Source organism: Ranitomeya variabilis, chromosome 5, assembly GCF_051348905.1.
Source record: "Ranitomeya variabilis isolate aRanVar5 chromosome 5, aRanVar5.hap1, whole genome shotgun sequence".
NCBI lineage: Eukaryota > Metazoa > Chordata > Amphibia > Anura > Dendrobatidae > Ranitomeya > Ranitomeya variabilis.
The window spans coordinates 609,157,916-609,174,884 of NC_135236.1; the positions used below are offsets into that span (position 1 = coordinate 609,157,916).

Genomic DNA, 16,969 nt, shown 5'->3' on the forward strand with positions numbered 1-16,969 from the left:
AGCCGGGACTTCACGTAACCAAGTAAAAGCGCAAATTTTAAACAAACAACGCTGCCGGTTCCCTCGCTGAGGTCCAGGCTGCGTCGGACAGGTGAGTATAGCAATATTTTTTATTTTAATTCTTTATTTTACACATTTATATGGATCCCAGGGTCTGAAGGAGAGTTTCCTCTCCTTCAGACCCTGGGAACCATCAGGAATACCGTCCGATACTTGAGTCCCATTGACTTGTATTGGTATCGGGTATCGGTATCGGATTGGATCCGATACTTTGCCGGTATCGGCCGATACTTTCCGATACCGATACTTTCAAGTATCGGATGGTATCGCTCAACACTAGCCATGAGACACACTCTCCCAACTGGTCATGTACCGGTGATTCTCCTACTTCCTGTGACATCAGTTTGACAGAACAGTTCCTTCAAATACACTCTATTGATGGGGCATCACTGCTGACATCATGTTGATTGACAGCTGACTCCCCAATGCTTTAGACTGGGCCAGTTGTCAATCAACAAGACATTAAAAGTGACACTCCAACAGAGCAGAGGGGAAGAGAGGGGACTGTCGATGTGATGTCACAGAAAGTGGGAGAAACACTGCCGAGAGTGGTACATGACCATTCTAGCCTGAGAGAGATCATTGCACTGAAGAACAGGCAGATAGTTAGCAAATGCTTAGCCCCATAGAAAAAATAGACCCTGATAAACCCTTTAAATGATTTGTTTAGTACTGGACAGCCTCTTTTGAATGCCAGTCAGTGTGCTTAATAATAAAAGAAGCAAGCAAAATTGCCTCCTGAACAAGCACAACTCTTCTCCTATAAATGCTGTGTCCACCAGCAATCTTGTGACATTGTTTATGCCACATGAGCATTATAGCCTATCAGCAGCTACTGATTGGCTGCAGTTTTACTGTTCTATCAGATAAAACAATGTAATATTTAAATTGTTATTGTGACACTAAGTCATTTCTCACTGACAATCTGAGAGTTAGGGTAGTCAAGGAGTCCGAGGTCAAGAACCAGGAGGGTACGTCATAAACAGAAGGAAGAATCATAGGAGGAGATAGGCAACAATTCGAGGTCAGAATACCAGGAAGATAGCAGATCATAGCAAAAGAGCCATATAAACTTGCAGTCAACAGGAAAGTCCAGTGTCCAGCAACAAAGTATCAGAAAGTCAGAATGCTGAGAACAAGACACAGAGGAACAAGCCACACAGAGGTGAAGGCTACAACTAGCAGCTATATGGGTCAGATAGCTCAGTTAAGTAACTGAGGAATCAAGGGAACAGGGAGCACTTGACGTGAGCTGAGCACCTCCCAGTCTCAGATTGGTTGGCTGGGCAGTCACTAAAAATATCAACAGCTCACCATGCCCCTGCACCAGATTGGATGACTGAGCTGTAAACCAATGCATCCAAGATACAATGAACAGTGGAATTGTGACAGTCATATGCAACAGCATGATTCTTTTCAGACACCATTGAAGATATAATGCTGCAGTGTCATCCTTCTGCTTTAACATTAGTAGGAATTTTTTTTACTGCAAAAGATACAAAAAGTGCACACTAATATAGGGAGCCTGTAACATGACCACACCCCCTCTACTTTAAATTAGTCTAACATGTACACTATGAAAGACATAGTGTGATATTTCTCCTCTTCCCAAATGCTTACTAATTTATACTAGAAACATTTTTCTACAAAGAGTCTTCAAAACATGTAAAGGTAGCCTACAGACAGGGAAATCAGAACTGATAGGTGTGAAAGATACCACACCTCCTCTCCATCCCAATTATTCAAGTTCTGAGTGCCCGTGATAGCTGTGGCCTAATTGTCTCCTACATTAAGTTACCCAGATCGAGACCAAATGGGTTTTCCAGGAGGGGGAGATATCCATGAAGTAGCATTTCTCCTTGCGGAGATTGACATGCTAAGCATGCCGAGATGAGGAGACTTAAAGCCGCAATGCTCCTCTGGGAAATATGCTAATTATACAAATTGTCTCTTCAGAGAGGAAGAGAATTAGAACTCTAGTACCACCTATTGGAAGGTGGGGGAGAAAATTGATCTCTTGGGAGAAAATGGCATAAAATAAACCTATGCTTGCATGATAAATCCTTGATTGCAGCATAACACTTTGGCTTGTGATTCCCCCTGTGGTTGCTTACTGTACTATAGTTATGATGCCTTAGTCTTGTTAATCCAGTGATTTTCTACAGTTGTCAAGTGCAACATAGACCAGCAGGGAGCACCAAGGCATTGGTGCCAAAATTACATCTGATTTATTAGATAAGTACAGATTATTTTTGCTATTTTGTGCTGTTTCCTCAATTTATTCACTTTTTTAAAACCCCTTTTTTCATGCTTTAGTAATACTGTGCAAGTAAATACTTAATTTCAGTGCTCGAATTCTCTTCATCTCTCTTAGGGGATACTTGCACCATGGCTGACTACAACCGCCTCAAAAACATTCTTCTCGATCTTCAGGCTAATCGGAAGAAGCAAGAAAGTAGCCCTCTGGAGGATAACATTTCTCAAAAACGAGCACTAGTAGAAGATATGTTTAACTATTTGGATATAAACATTGATGGTCACCTGGACAGTTCAGAATTGGCTCAGGTGGGTATAAAAATGGAATTATGAAATGAATCACATTTTTCTTTCAAAGTGTAAATTGAATTTAACACAGTAGATTTCATGTGAGAAAAACAACTGCCATTTTAACAAGAGGAAGAAAAGAAGCTTTATGTCTAGAATTGAGAATATCACTTTTTGAAATGCTTTGGGAGGGGAAAGGTTGTATCTAAGAACATGTTAAACTGCTTTGCAATCCAAAGAGCATCTTTTTTCCCAACTATATTGATTAATATGTCTCAAAGCCTCTTTGCTCCCTGAATATACATATTTAGCAAACATATTTTGCATTAAAATTATACAAGGCAATATGACCAGTATCCCAACAAATCATTTTAATATTCAAGGAACAGCTAAAGGAACTTTCTGTTTTATCTTGTTTTTGTTCTTCAATTCCCAGCTCAGTGATTCAAGCTAGAGATTTCTGAAAATGTTGTAATCATAGGAGAACAGGCCTATTTTGATTTTGTACCTGCTGTTGCTATTAAATTAATGTATAAGCATGCAAAACATGTATTTTTCGCCTAGAACAGTTTCAATGTCTTGAAAAGGATTCACTTAAACACTATTTTCTAAATTCTAGCAAAACAAAATGCATTCCAAAATTAATTTAATCTTGACCTTGTTTAAGGTCGTTTGCAAAACTTTATTGCCTTCCTTATTTAGTCATTTCTGTTATTGTGAGGACTACAAATTTAAAGAGAAAAAAATAAAAATGTGTTTTGTTATACAGCAATTTGAAATGGGGCTTCAAGTCTTTTCTCCTGATATGCAAAAAGGCTACAAAAAATGTTGCGCTATTTGACTAAAGTCCTCTATATGCATTAGAGAGCTATCACTCATGATTTCCCCATATACAGGAATACTCAACTCAGCTGAATGTTCCTGTGTTCCCTTTGAGAGAGTCGTTAACTAATGATTCTTATCTAAAAAAATGAAAGGATTGACTTGGCAGTTGAATTCCAACTTCCTTAATCCATATTCTTCTGCTGTATGCACCAACAAAGCAGCATTACAGCATTATCATTTTCAAATGACTAATTTGTCTGTTACAGGTATCAATCAAAGCTCAGTCATTCGTGTCTCAGCTCTGTACTGCTTAGTATTAATTTTCTACATTGTGGAGACAGAGAATGAAGTGTAGTACTGTTGAGCTCTGCTGCAGACTAGTTAACAGAGCAATGATCTAAAAACACAAGCAACTACACTGATGTAGATGGCGGAAACTAATATTGAGCTGACAGAATACAGTGAATTGATATAATCAATGAAATGTAGCTCCCCGATATCAGGAGCATGCATGCAGCTATACATAAGGATGCTGCCACCACCGTATGGGCCCTGATCTGAACCCAATTGAACCCCTATAGGGAATTCTAAAGAGACAAGTTGAGCATCATCTCCAGGCTCTAAAACGGGTCTAGCTTGAAGACAAGAAAAAATAGATGTTGCAATACATCGCCAACTTCTTCATTTCATGCCTAGAAGACTTGCTGCTACCTTAAACCCATGGATGTCATGCAAAATACAAGTTGTAGTAGTTTTTGATGTGGACTTTATTCACATTTGCATCAACAAATTAAGTAAAACTGAAGATTTTGTAATGAAATTTATATTTTTAATCTTAATTTCATGTTACGGTATAAAAGCAACATTCTATGAAGCTCTTTCTCATCAATATTTGGGAAATTGCTCTTATGTTCAGTGAGATATTGATTCAAATTTTAAACTTTTCAAAGGGGGTGTAATAATTTATGCTGATCACTCTATTTTGTATCGGCGTATCCGAAATGATGCCGTCTATGATTGAAATGGCCACATTATTTGTCCCTGTTATTTATTTATCACCATAAAAAAAAACATGCCAACAATCCAGCTTTTTCACCATTAGAGGTCAAAACAATAATTATAAAAGAGATCAAAAAGTTGTACATTAAAAAGTGGCATCACTCAGAAACGTATCTCATATTGCAAAAAAAAGCCCTCTGTACTCACTGATGCCAGAATAACAAAAATTTACTGGTATCAGAATATGGCGATGGCAAAACTAATAATTTGTAGTAAAAAATAGTTTTTAGTGTCCAAAAGCAAGAAAGCATAAAAACCTATATAAATCTGGTATCATTGCAATCATACTGACCCAGAAGAACAAATCTGTCTGGTAACTTGTACAACACAATGAACTGCCTATATAAACCCGAATTGCTGATTTTTATTCATTCTGTTACAGAAAAATATAAATAAAAAGTTTTTGAATAATAAGTAATGATTAGTGTTGAGCATTCCGATACCACAAGTATCGGGTATCGGCCGATACTTGCGGGTATCGGAATTCCGATACCGAGATCCGATACTTTTGTGGTATCGGGAATCGGTATCGGGATTAATATGAATGTGTAAAATAAAGAATTAAAATAAAAAATAGGGATATACTCACCTCTCCGGCGGCTCCTGGACTTTACCGCCGTAACCGGGAGCCGTTGTACCTAAGAATGCGCGCTTGAAGGGCCTTAGATGAGGTCACTGCGCTCTGATTGGTCCGTAGCGGTCGCGTGACCGCTACGCGATCAATCAAAAAGCAGTGATGTCACCTAAGGTCTTTCAAGCGCTTGAAATACCTTAGAAGACGTCACTGCTTTGTGATTGGTCGCGTAGCTGTCACGCGACCGCTACGCGACCAATCAGAAGCTGCGGACGTCTTCTAAGGTATTTCAAGAGCTTGAAAGACCTTAGGTGACGTCACTGCTTTGTGATTGGTCGCGTAGCGGTCACGCGACCGCTACGGACCAATCAGAGCGCAGTGACCTCATCTAAGGCCCTTCAAGCGCGCATTCTTAGGTACAACGGCTCCCGGTTACGGCGGTAAAGTCCAGGCTGCGTCGGAGGGTGAGTATATCCCTATTTTTTATTTTAATTCTTTCTTTTACACATTGATATGGATCCCAGGGCCTGAAGGAGAGTTTCCTCTCCTTCAGACCCTGGGAGCCATACAGGATACCGTCCGATACTTGGTGTCCCATTGACTTGTATGGGTATCGGGTATCGGTATCGGATTAGATCCGATACTTTGCCGGTATCGGCTGATACTTTCCGATACCGATACTTTCAAGTATCGGACGGTATCGTTCAACACTAGTAATGATGTAAAATACTGACCAAATACTAAACGTGTGAACGTCGCCTAAGGGTAATACTCATTTGTGAGAAAAATGGACCAGTGCAGTCTAGTAAGAAGTCAGATTGCACTCTGACCAATGTTGCTCAATGGGTTACATCTCATCTGCGATTTTTTTGTCAGCTGAAATCGTACTTAAATAAAAATTGCAGCAAAAAATGGCATAGCACATTGATCTTTTGAAAAGCCGGCAATTCATCCGCCGCATACAGTAAAATCACATAGGGGGCTGGACAGGAAAGAATTATGATTCAAAAAGAGAAAATCCAGTAGTTTGACTATAAATGGCTCCAACCAGCCACTATCCATGAGTGGAGAAAAAGTTTTGGTGTCATCATTCACATTCTCTGAGAAAAGGCCAGGAAATAAAACATTTTGCCTGGGTATATAAACTTTTGAACACAAGTGTATATATACAGTACAGACCAAAAGTTTGGACACTCCTTCTCATTCAAAGATTTTTCTGTATTTTCATGACTATGAAAATTGTACATTCACACTGAAGGCATCAAAACTATGAATTAACACATGTAGAATTATATACTTAACAAAAAAGTGTGAAACAACTGAAAATATGTCTTATATTCTAGGTTCTTTAACCCCTTTCTGACCTCGGACGGGATAGTACGTCCGAGGTCAGAAGCCCCGCTTTGATGCGGGCTCCGGCGGGGAGCCCGCATCAAAGCTGGGACATGTCAGCTGTCTTGAACAGCTGACATGTGCCCGTAATAGGCACGGGCAGAATCTATATTATGCAGTTTGCAGCGTGCACGTGTTCACATTAGGAGTGCTGGTTGTTTCTTTTTTTCTTTCCCTATATATATATATATATATATATATATATATATATATATATATATATATAAAAAGCCAGCAATTCAGCAGCCTTGTACAGTAAAATCACAGCAGGAGCCGATAGAATAGGATATATAGAATACACATAGAATAGATAGATATATAGATGTCATTGACATATATAATTAGTGTGTGTGTGCAGATTACTGTACATGTATTTAATTAGTAAAAGATTATATTTCTGAAAAAAAAGTCGTGGTCTCCCGCATAATTTTCTTAACCAGTAGAGGGAAAGCTGATGGCTTGGGGCAGATGTTTATAGCCTGGGAAAGAGGTAGTACACATGGAGCTTCACATGCTTTTGATATCAGCTCACAGCTGTACACTTAGCCTTTGCAGGCTATTAAAATGGTGGACCCCCCCAAAAAAAAATTACATAGGGTCACCTATATTTATTAACCAGCAAAGGCTAGGCAGACAGCTGTGGGCTGACATTAATAGCCTAGAAGGGGCTATGGATATTGCCACAGCACACAGCACTGTGTGACAAAGACTCAGTGTGAGCCGAAACGTAGCCGTGCTAAGTGGATTTGAATAAAGTCCACCTTTATTCACCTTGAATTTTAGGGAGTGCTGCCTTCCTTTTTATGGTTGTCTGGATTTGGATTTGGGCAAATTTTGGATACCTTGCCGAGGAGGCCTGGGCACACGTTTATAGGCACTAGACAAAATACCTTTACAATGTGCGCACATCCCCAGACAGCAGTCACAAAATGCTCCTTAAGATGATAAAAGAAAAAGGGGAAACAGCTCAGCAGACTTCCAAAAAAGTGATGTTTAATGCCCAAATGGCATGGCAACGTTTCAAATACAATCCTTTCTCAAGCAATAAACATTACCAAAATGCAGGTATATATGAGTGCTCAATTCATCAATTCAGTATATCAATTAGTTACAAAATATTAAAAAGTATATAATGTATACAGAAAATATAAAAAGTGCTAAGTGACCATTCATAAAATATCATTATTACAATGACATATCTCAGATATTGTGCAAAATACAAGTGAATTAGCATAAATAGTTAAATGCTTCCAGGTTTCGCATCCTAATAGGAACCGCACTCACATGTTCCAAATAATGCTGTGATTAACAAATGGAAAATCAGGGGTTCTGTAAAATCAAAATTACGGTCAGATAGGCTAACAAAAATGTCATCACAACTGCCAGTAAAATTGTTCGGGATGCAAAAAAAACCCCACAAATAACATTTACTTAAATATAGAACTCTCTGACAGCTAGCGTTGTGGCTGTTTCAAGATGCACAACAAGGAGGCACTTGAAGAAAAATGGGCTGCATGGTCCATTTGACAGAAGAAAGCCATTACTGCGCAAATGCCACAAAGAAATTTGCACTCATCAGCCTGGAAACTGCGCATGTGACGTACATGGATGTTTCAAGATGACAACGATCCAAAACACAAGGCTAAGTCGACCTGTGAATGACTACAGCAGAACAAAGTGAAGGTTCTGGAGTGGCCATCTCACTCTCCTGACCTCAATATCATTGAGCCACTCTGGGGAGATCTCAAGCGCGCAGTTCATGCTAGACAGCCCAGGAATTTACAGGAATTGGAGGTTTTTTGCCAAGAAGAGTGGGCAGCTTTACCATCTGAGAAAATAAAGAACCTCATTCACAACTACCACAAAAGACTTCAAGCTGTCATTGATGTTAGAGGGGCAAGACACAGTATTAAGAAATAAGGTATGTGAACTTTTGATCAGGGTCATTTGGATGTTTTTGGTTGTCATTATGATTTTGAAAGAGAAAACACAGTAGTTTGACAATAAATGGCTTCACCCAACCACTAACCATGAGTGGGGAAAAAGTTTTGGTGTTATCATTCATATTCTCTGAAAAAAAGGTCAAGAAAGCAAAAATTCTGCCAGGGTATGTAAACTTTTGTGCACAACTGTATATGTGTTTGTGATAGTTTTCAAATAAAATATTCTTACAATGTGTAAATAACATAGAATTTTTCTATGTAAAAGCTCATGTTAAAATTGCATTGCAATCAGATAGCAATCGTACTACATTCGGATTTTAGTCGAATGCTAGGAGTGAAAAATTGGATTATACTCGCATGAGCCCTTAGACTGTATCTTCAGAAGCACAAACTGGGCACTATGTATTTGGCACTAAAGTTGTTTGTTTTTAATTTTCCCTATGCAACATACGCTCCATTTCTGAAAAACACTGATAGGATCAAAATAGTCTTTCACTTGCAGATGAATTTGCAGAGGTGTATAATTTGCAAAATGAGATCCCTTTTCCTGTTTTTCTGCTGCTTTTTCACCTAAGGCTCTGCAAATGGCACTCACAAACTATTCCAGCAAAATACATGTTCCAAAAGTCAAATAACACTTCTTCCTTCTAATCTCTACCATATGGCCAAACAGTTTCACCATGTTCTGGAGAAATTGTGTAGCAAATGATGTGGCCTATTTTTACCCAAAATCACTTGAGAAAATAAAAAAATTGCAGCCAATGTGACAATTTAGTGATAAAAATATATATTTTTTTTATTTCCATGGACCAATGTTATAAAATTCTATAGAAACTTGTTAGACTGGAGATGAGTGGTTAAAATCTGCACTGCCAGTAGTCCAAAGATGAGTAGGAGATTGGAATAGTTGAAATGCTTTTTATTAGTCGCTTTTCGAAGTGACACACATCTTCATCAGGATAAACTACAATCAATTGTGGTTTGTCTAGTGATGAGTGAGCACTAAAATGCTCGGGTGCTCGTTCCTCAGGTTGTGCAAATTGGAATACTCGGCTACTCGACCCGAGCAACGAGCCCTATGTAAGTCTATGGGAAAGAAGAATATTTGTACCGCGATCCCCCCGGGGTCCTTTTAAGGTCTAAAAACATCTGAAAATGATGGAAACACTGCTCAAATGACATGGGAACATCATGAGGATCACCCCTGGAAGCATTTCTGACACCAAGGTCACAGCTGTAAGCAATGTTGTCAGAGTTTCACGCCATTTTTACAGGTGCACCAAAAAACATACAAAAACAAAACCAAAATGGATTTTGCTGTAAAATATGTTAAGGTACATCCTTTCCAGGGTAATGACTTGTATATAAGGCAAAATAATTAACCCCAGACCAAAATGTTCCTCCACCACTTGTGCTTTGTTCACACGCAGCGTTTTTGATGCGTTTTTCAACTTGAACATTGCTTTCAACCAATACAAATGCATTCACCAGGAAATGTCATTGTAACATTTAACAACCCTAGCTGTCCATGTGGTGTGTCACACATAAGGAGACACATCTTGTTTCATTTATGAAGGAGGGACTCTTAAAGTCACAAAGCCTATTTTTAGAGGGGCATCAGGAGTTATTAATATTCTTAAAGGGCCATTATTAAACAGTGCGTCTCCTATGCTGTTATTGCCTATGAAGTGAGTGGCTGGGCTGCCAACAATTACAATGCACCACAATACCCCTTTCACAAGAGGTACAGGAGGGTTTCCTGAAAAAATGTTGCATTGATTGCAAGGCCTGCCCTACTATCAAGTTATGTGCACCCCAATAAGCCTTTGAACTCAGATAGTGGATGGCTACAGGAAAACCCACCACATTCTTCAGTTGGTCCTACCATACTGTTTTCTTATGTATTACCTGCAAGGACTGCCCTGCTACCAAGTCATATGAACCCCAATAAGCCTTTGCACCCAGGTACTGGATGGCCATAGGAAAACCCACTTCACATTCTTCAATTGGTCCTGCCATACTGTTTCATTATGCATTGAATGCAAGTTCCGCCTTGACCCAAATTTGCACGCCCCCAATCCCCTTTGGAAGAAACATGGAGGAGGGCTTCATAAAAAAACTGTCCCATTACAAAGGAGTGTGTCTCCTAGACTCGTAATGCCCATACACGCAGTGCATGGGCTGACAAACATTTCCCCAAGGGGGTACATTTTTTAAAACTATACTATGTGCATCATAGACACCCTTTCCAAAAAATTGACTGTCTGCAGCAGCACAGAAGACGTAAACCCTGGTAATCTAGTGGTGGAAAATGATGAGAGGTGGAGGAAGGCCTCATTAAAAACTAGGCCCAATTTAAAGGAGCGGGTCTCCTAGACTTGTAATGCCCATACACTAAGTGTATCAGCTGACAAATATTTCCCCATATGGGTTAAATTTTTTAAAAATATACTATGGGCATCATAGACACCCTTACCAAAAAATTCACTGTCTGTAGCAGCACAGAAAACATTAAGTCTGGTGATCTAGTGGTGGAGAATGAAGAGACATAAAGACAAAGCATAATGAAATAAAACAAATACATAAAAAATATGAATCTACCGATGAAAGTAAATAACAAAAGAGAGGGACGAACACAGTTTCATAGATTTGAAGCCAGAATGTGTCCAACGAGATATGTTTCTTCCTAGCAACAGCTCAGAGACAAGGCTATAAATAAAAATATAATATAAAAGTATTTTAATTATTTTGTATTGTAGAGGTATACACTACCTCATTATAGGACTGTCCAGAGATAGGGAAAATTTAAAATATAAGAATAAATTGGAATAACAGACGTACATCTCTTTTTTATGACATTTCCCCCTGTGGGAGTAACATTTGTTTTGGTTTCCAATTTGTAAAACACCCTTGCACAAAAAATTGTGACTTTGGCATTACGGAATCTGTTCACTCTGGTGTTCTACTATTTGTTCTGCTATTTGTTGATGATGAGGATGAGGCTAAGGGTACATTTCCACTGGCGAGAGACAAATCGGTCCATAATCTGGACCGAAAAAACGGATGTAACGTATGCGATTGTCATGCGAGTGTCATGCGAGTGCAATGCGATTTTTAATCGCATCATCCGTATGACATCAGTATGACATCCGTATTGCTGTCCAATTTTTACGCACCAGTGTCCTTTGAAAAGCCGGCAATTCAGCGCCGTGTACAGTAAAATCACACTGACAGGTTAGAATAGAGTAGATATATGCACATAGAATGTGTATATATACATATATACATGTCAGTGAGACACCTATATATGTATATTTATATTTAATGCAGCGCTAGATAGCTTAAAAGCCTCTAATTCAATTGACGGCTTTTTCCTTCTCCTTCACAAACCCGACAGGATATGAGACATGGTTTACATACAGTAAACCATCTCATATCCCCATTTTTTTTGCATATTCCACACTACTAATGTTAGTAGTGTGTATGTGCAAAATTTCAGCGCTGTAGCTGCTAAAATAAAGGGTTAAATGGCGGAAAAAATTGGCGTGGGCTCCCGCGCAATTTTCTCCGCCAGAATGGTAAAGCCAGTGACTGAGGGAAGATATTAATAGCCAGGAGAGGGTCCATGGTTATTGGCCCTCCCTGGCTACAAACATCTGCCCCCAGCCACCCCAGAAAAGGCACATCTGGAAGATGCGCCTATTCTGGCACTTGGCCACTCTCTTCCCACTCCCTGTAGCGGTGGGATATGGGGTAATGAAGGGTTAATGTCACCTTGCTATTGTAAGGTGACATTAAGCCAGATTAATAATGGAGAGGCGTCAATTATGACACCTATCCATTATTAATCCAATTGTATGAAAGGGTTAAAAAACATACACACACATGATTTAAAAGTATTTTAATGAAATAAACACAGCGGTTGTTTTAATAATTTATTGCTCTCTCAATCCATCAGCAACACCCTCGCTTGGCAAAATAATAAACGCACAAGATACATTCCCTCAGCTGAACCGTCACGTCCCACGAAGTAATCCATCTGAAGGGGTTAAAATATTTTACAGGCAGGAGCCCTGCAAATGCAGCTGTGCTCCGTGCCTGTAATCCCCGGCGAATGAATGAAATATAGGTCATTGACCTACATTTCCTTCAGTCGCGGTGATGCGCCCCCTGGTGGATGTCCTCATATGACCTGGAGTGTGGGAAAAAGTTCCCAGGCTGCAGTTCATGAGAACATCCAGCAGGGGCGCATCACCGCGACTCAATGTAAGTACAGATCCAGCTTTCCTTTCAGCACCCGGGGATTACAGGCACGAGCGAGTGGTTTATCGCAGCTCGTGCCTGTAATATTAGTTAACCCCTTCAGATGGATTACCTCGTTGGACGTGACAGTTCAGCTGAGGGTATGTATCGTGTGCGTTTATTATTTTGCCAAGCGAGGGTGTTGCTGATGGATTGAGAGAGCAATAAATTATTAAAACAACCGCTGTGTTTATTTCATTAAAATACTTTTAAATCATGTGTGTGTGTTTTTTAACCCTTTCATACAATTGGATTAATAATGGATAGGTGTCATAATTGACGCCTCTCCATTATTAATCTGGCTTAATGTCACCTTACAATAGCAAGGTGGCATTAACCCTTCATTACCCCATATCCCACCGCTACAGGGAGTGGGCAGAGAGTGGCCAAGTGCCAGAATAGGCGCATCTTCCAGATGTGCCTTTTCTGGGGTGGCTGGGGGCAGATGTTTTTAGCCACGGGGGGCCAATAACCATGGACCCTCTCCTGGCTATTAATATCTGCCCTCAGTCACTGGCTTTACCACTCTGGCGGAGAAAATTGCGCGGGAGCCCACGCCAATTTTTTCCGCCATTTAACCCTTTATTTGAGCAGCTACAGCGGCCAAATTTTGCACATACACACTACTAACATTAGTAGTGTAGAATATGCAAAAAAAAGGGGATATGAGATGGTTTACTGTATGTAAACCATGTCTCATATCATGTCGGGTTTGTGAAGGAGAGAGCAACAGCCGGCAATTGAATTAGCGGCTTTTATGCTATCTGGCGCTGCATTAAATATAAATATACATATATAGGTGTCTCACTGACTATGTGTATATATCTAGTCTAGTCTAACCTGTCAGTGTGATTTAACTGTACACCGCGCTGAATTGCCGGCTTTTCAAAGGACACTGGTGCGTAAAAATCGGACAGAACTCGCATGGTGCGAGTGCTGTGCGATTTTTTTCTCGCACCCATTGACTTGCATTGGCAAGTCTCGTCCGAGACTCGCAGCAAATCGCAGCAGGCTGTGATTTTTTTCGCAGTCCGATTTCGGCTGAGAAAAAAAGCGCAAATGAAAAGACACCTATTGAATAACATTGGTCCGAGTGCAATCCGATTTTTAATCGGATTGCACTTGTCCGTTTTCCTCGCCAGTGGAAATGTACCCTAAGAAGGAGGATAACAACAAATGGACCAAATCTGGAAGCGTATACCAATGTGTGGTTGTGAACAGGTGCATGAGAATACACCTCCCCAAAAAAGAGAATGTATAAGTAGTGTTGAGCATTCCGATACCGCAAGTATCGGGTATCGGCCGATATTTGCGGGTATCGGAATTCCGATACCGAGATCCGATACTTTTGTGGTATCGGGTATCGGTATCGAAACAACATTAATGTGTAAAATTAAGAATTAAAATAAAAAATATTGCTATACTCACCTCTCCGACGCAGCTTGGACCTCACCGAGGGAACCGGCAGCGTTCTTTGCTTAAAATGCGCGCTTTTACTTCCTTCCGTGACGTCACGGCTTGTGATTGGTCGCGTGCCGCCCATGTGGCCGCGACGCGACCAATCATAGCAGCCGTGACATAATTTTCAGGTCCTCAATGCCTAATTCTAGGCATTCAGGAATTTAAAATTACGTTCCGGCTTGTGATTGGTCGCGTCGCGGTCACATGGGCGACGCGACCAATCACAAGCCGTGACGTCACGGGAGGCAGGAGACGCGCGCATTTTTAAAATTACGTCACGGCTTGTGATTGGTTGCATGCCGCCCATGTGACCGCGACGCGACCAATCACAGCAAGCCGTGACGTAATTTCAGGTCCTCAATGCAGAAATAGGCATCAGGACCTGAAATTACGTCACGGCTTGCTGTGATTGGTCGCGTCGCGGTCACATGGGCGGCACGCAACCAATCACAAGCCGTGACATAATTTTAAAAATGCGCGCGTCTCCTGCCTCCCGTGACGTCACGGCTTGTGATTGGTCGCCTCGCCCATGTGACCGCGACGTGACCAATCACAAGCCGGAACGTAATTTTAAATTCCTGAATGCCTAGAATTAGGCATTGAGGACCTGAAAATTACGTCACGGCTTGCTGTGATTGGTCGCGTCGCGGCCACATGGGCGGCACGCGACCAATCACAAGCCGTGACGTCACGGAAGGAAGTAAAAGCGCGCATTTTAAGCAAAGAACGCTGCCGGTTCCCTCGGTGAGGTCCACGCTGCGTCGGAGAGGTGAGTATAGCAATATTTTTTATTTTAATTCTTTATTTTACACATTAATATGGATCCCAGGGCCTGAAGGAGAGTTTCCTCTCCTTTAGACCCTGGGAACCATCAAGGATACCGTCTGATACTTGAGTCCCATTGACTTGTATTGGTATCGGGTATCGGTATCGGATTAGATCCGATACTTTGCCGGTATCGGCCGATACTTTCCGATACCGATACTTTCAAGTATCGGACGGTATCGCTCAACACTATGTATAAGAGGTTATGTTTTGCTGTTTTCACTTGGTGGTGTACAGAAGTCTTTCCCAATCCAGCCCTTGTTCATTTTTATAAGAGTCAGCCTGTCAACATTTTCAGTTGACAGGCGGATGTGCTTATCTGTTATAATTCCACCAGTGGCTCTAAAAACCCACTCTGACAGAACTGACAGAATTGTTCCCCTGCCTGAGCTGGATTGTACTTCTGTCTCTATCACTTGGACTCCTTGGTTGTACAACAAACTCTGATGTCTGCTGCCAGCGTTCTCACATGGAAATTTTCTAAGTAATTCCGTTACAAGGGCCCTCTGGTACTGCAACATTTTAGTATACCTCTCTGCCTCTGAAAGAAGAGATTTAAAGTTGTCCTTGTAGCATGGGTCTAGAAGTGTCACCAACCAATAATGAGTGTCACCAAACATTTTTATAATGCGGGGGTCACGTGAAATGCAGCTCAACATAAAGTCAGCCATACGTGCCAGACTGCTAACAGGCAAGACTTCCATGTCCTCGCCAACAGGACAGCTGACCATGCTGTCCTCCTCCTCCTCATACTCCTCCTCCTTGTCCTCAGGCCATCCACACTGAACAGATGGTATGACAGCTATGCTTGTAGTACAGTCCATAGTGCATGAAAGTAGCTCCTGTTCTTCCTCCTCCTCCTCATTGCCTACCAATCCATGTTGGGAAGACATGAGGCAGGGCTGAGTGTAATCCACATGAATGACTCCATGATTCATGTCCTCGTGCTCTGCCTACAATGCATCCTCTTTAATTGTGAGCAGAGATGTTTTCAGAATGCTGAGAAGTGGGATGGTGACGCTAATTATGGCGTCATCGCCACTCATTATCTTGGTGCAGTCCTCAAAGTTTTGTAGGATGGTACATATGTCTGACATCCATGTCCACTCCTGAGGTCTTTTGTGTGGAGTCTGAACTGAATATCAATAGCCTTGCTGATGTTGGTATTCAACAACTGCCCTCTTCTGCTCACAAATGCTTTCCAACATATGCAGCGTTCCATATGTAGAGTTCCAGCGCGTGGGGGACTTCACACACCAGTCGGTGAGCCGGAAGCTGCAAAAGCTGCTGAAGCATGGCAAGGGCAGCTGAAGCTTTGGCTGACTTTCTAAAATGGGCAGACAGATGGCGTACTTTCACTAGCAGATCAGGCAGCTCCGGGTAGCTTTTCAGAAAACGTTGAACTACGAGGTTAAGCACATGGGCCAAGCAAGGTACGTGTGTGAGCTCAATTTGCCTCAGAGCTGCCACCAGGTTCTGGCCATTGTCACACATGACCATGCCTGGCTGTAGATTCGGGGGTGTCATCCAAATATCTGACTGCTCTTTCAGCGCTGTCCACAACTCTTCTGCATTGTGCGGTTTGTCATCTATGCAGATTAGCTTCATCACAGCCTGTTGCCTCTATGTTGAGGAAGTGCTGCAGTGCTTCCAGCTTCTGACTGATGTGTTGATTACAGAGATGGAGGCTGAATATGAGGAGGAGCTGCAGGAGCTGTAGACTGTGGGGGCAACCCTGATTGACATAGGTTCCCTAATCCTCGGCGTGGGGAGCATGTGTTCCATCACAAGGTCTGACTGGGTCCCGGCTTTCACTATGTTAACAGTGTGCCATCAGTGAGATGTACCATCCCTGGCCACGAGCACTTGTCCATTTGTCCGTGGTTAGCTGGACTTTCCCAGCAACAGCATTGTTGAGGGCATGGGTAATGTTGTGGGACACATGCTGGTGTAATGTCGGTACGGCACACTGGGAGGAATAGTG

The 16,969-nt window shown here is 41.4% G+C and overlaps 1 protein-coding gene across 1 annotated transcript in view; it reads left to right on the forward strand.

Moving 5' to 3' along the window:
• The window catches only part of FSTL4 (follistatin like 4), a 1,598,383-nt gene that overhangs the window by 1,099,693 nt on the left and 481,721 nt on the right, over positions 1-16,969 (forward strand). The window contains exon 5 of the mRNA XM_077266082.1: positions 2,435-2,625. Within this exon, the coding sequence (XP_077122197.1) occupies positions 2,435-2,625 (191 nt within the window). The remainder of the gene's footprint in view (positions 1-2,434; positions 2,626-16,969) is intronic.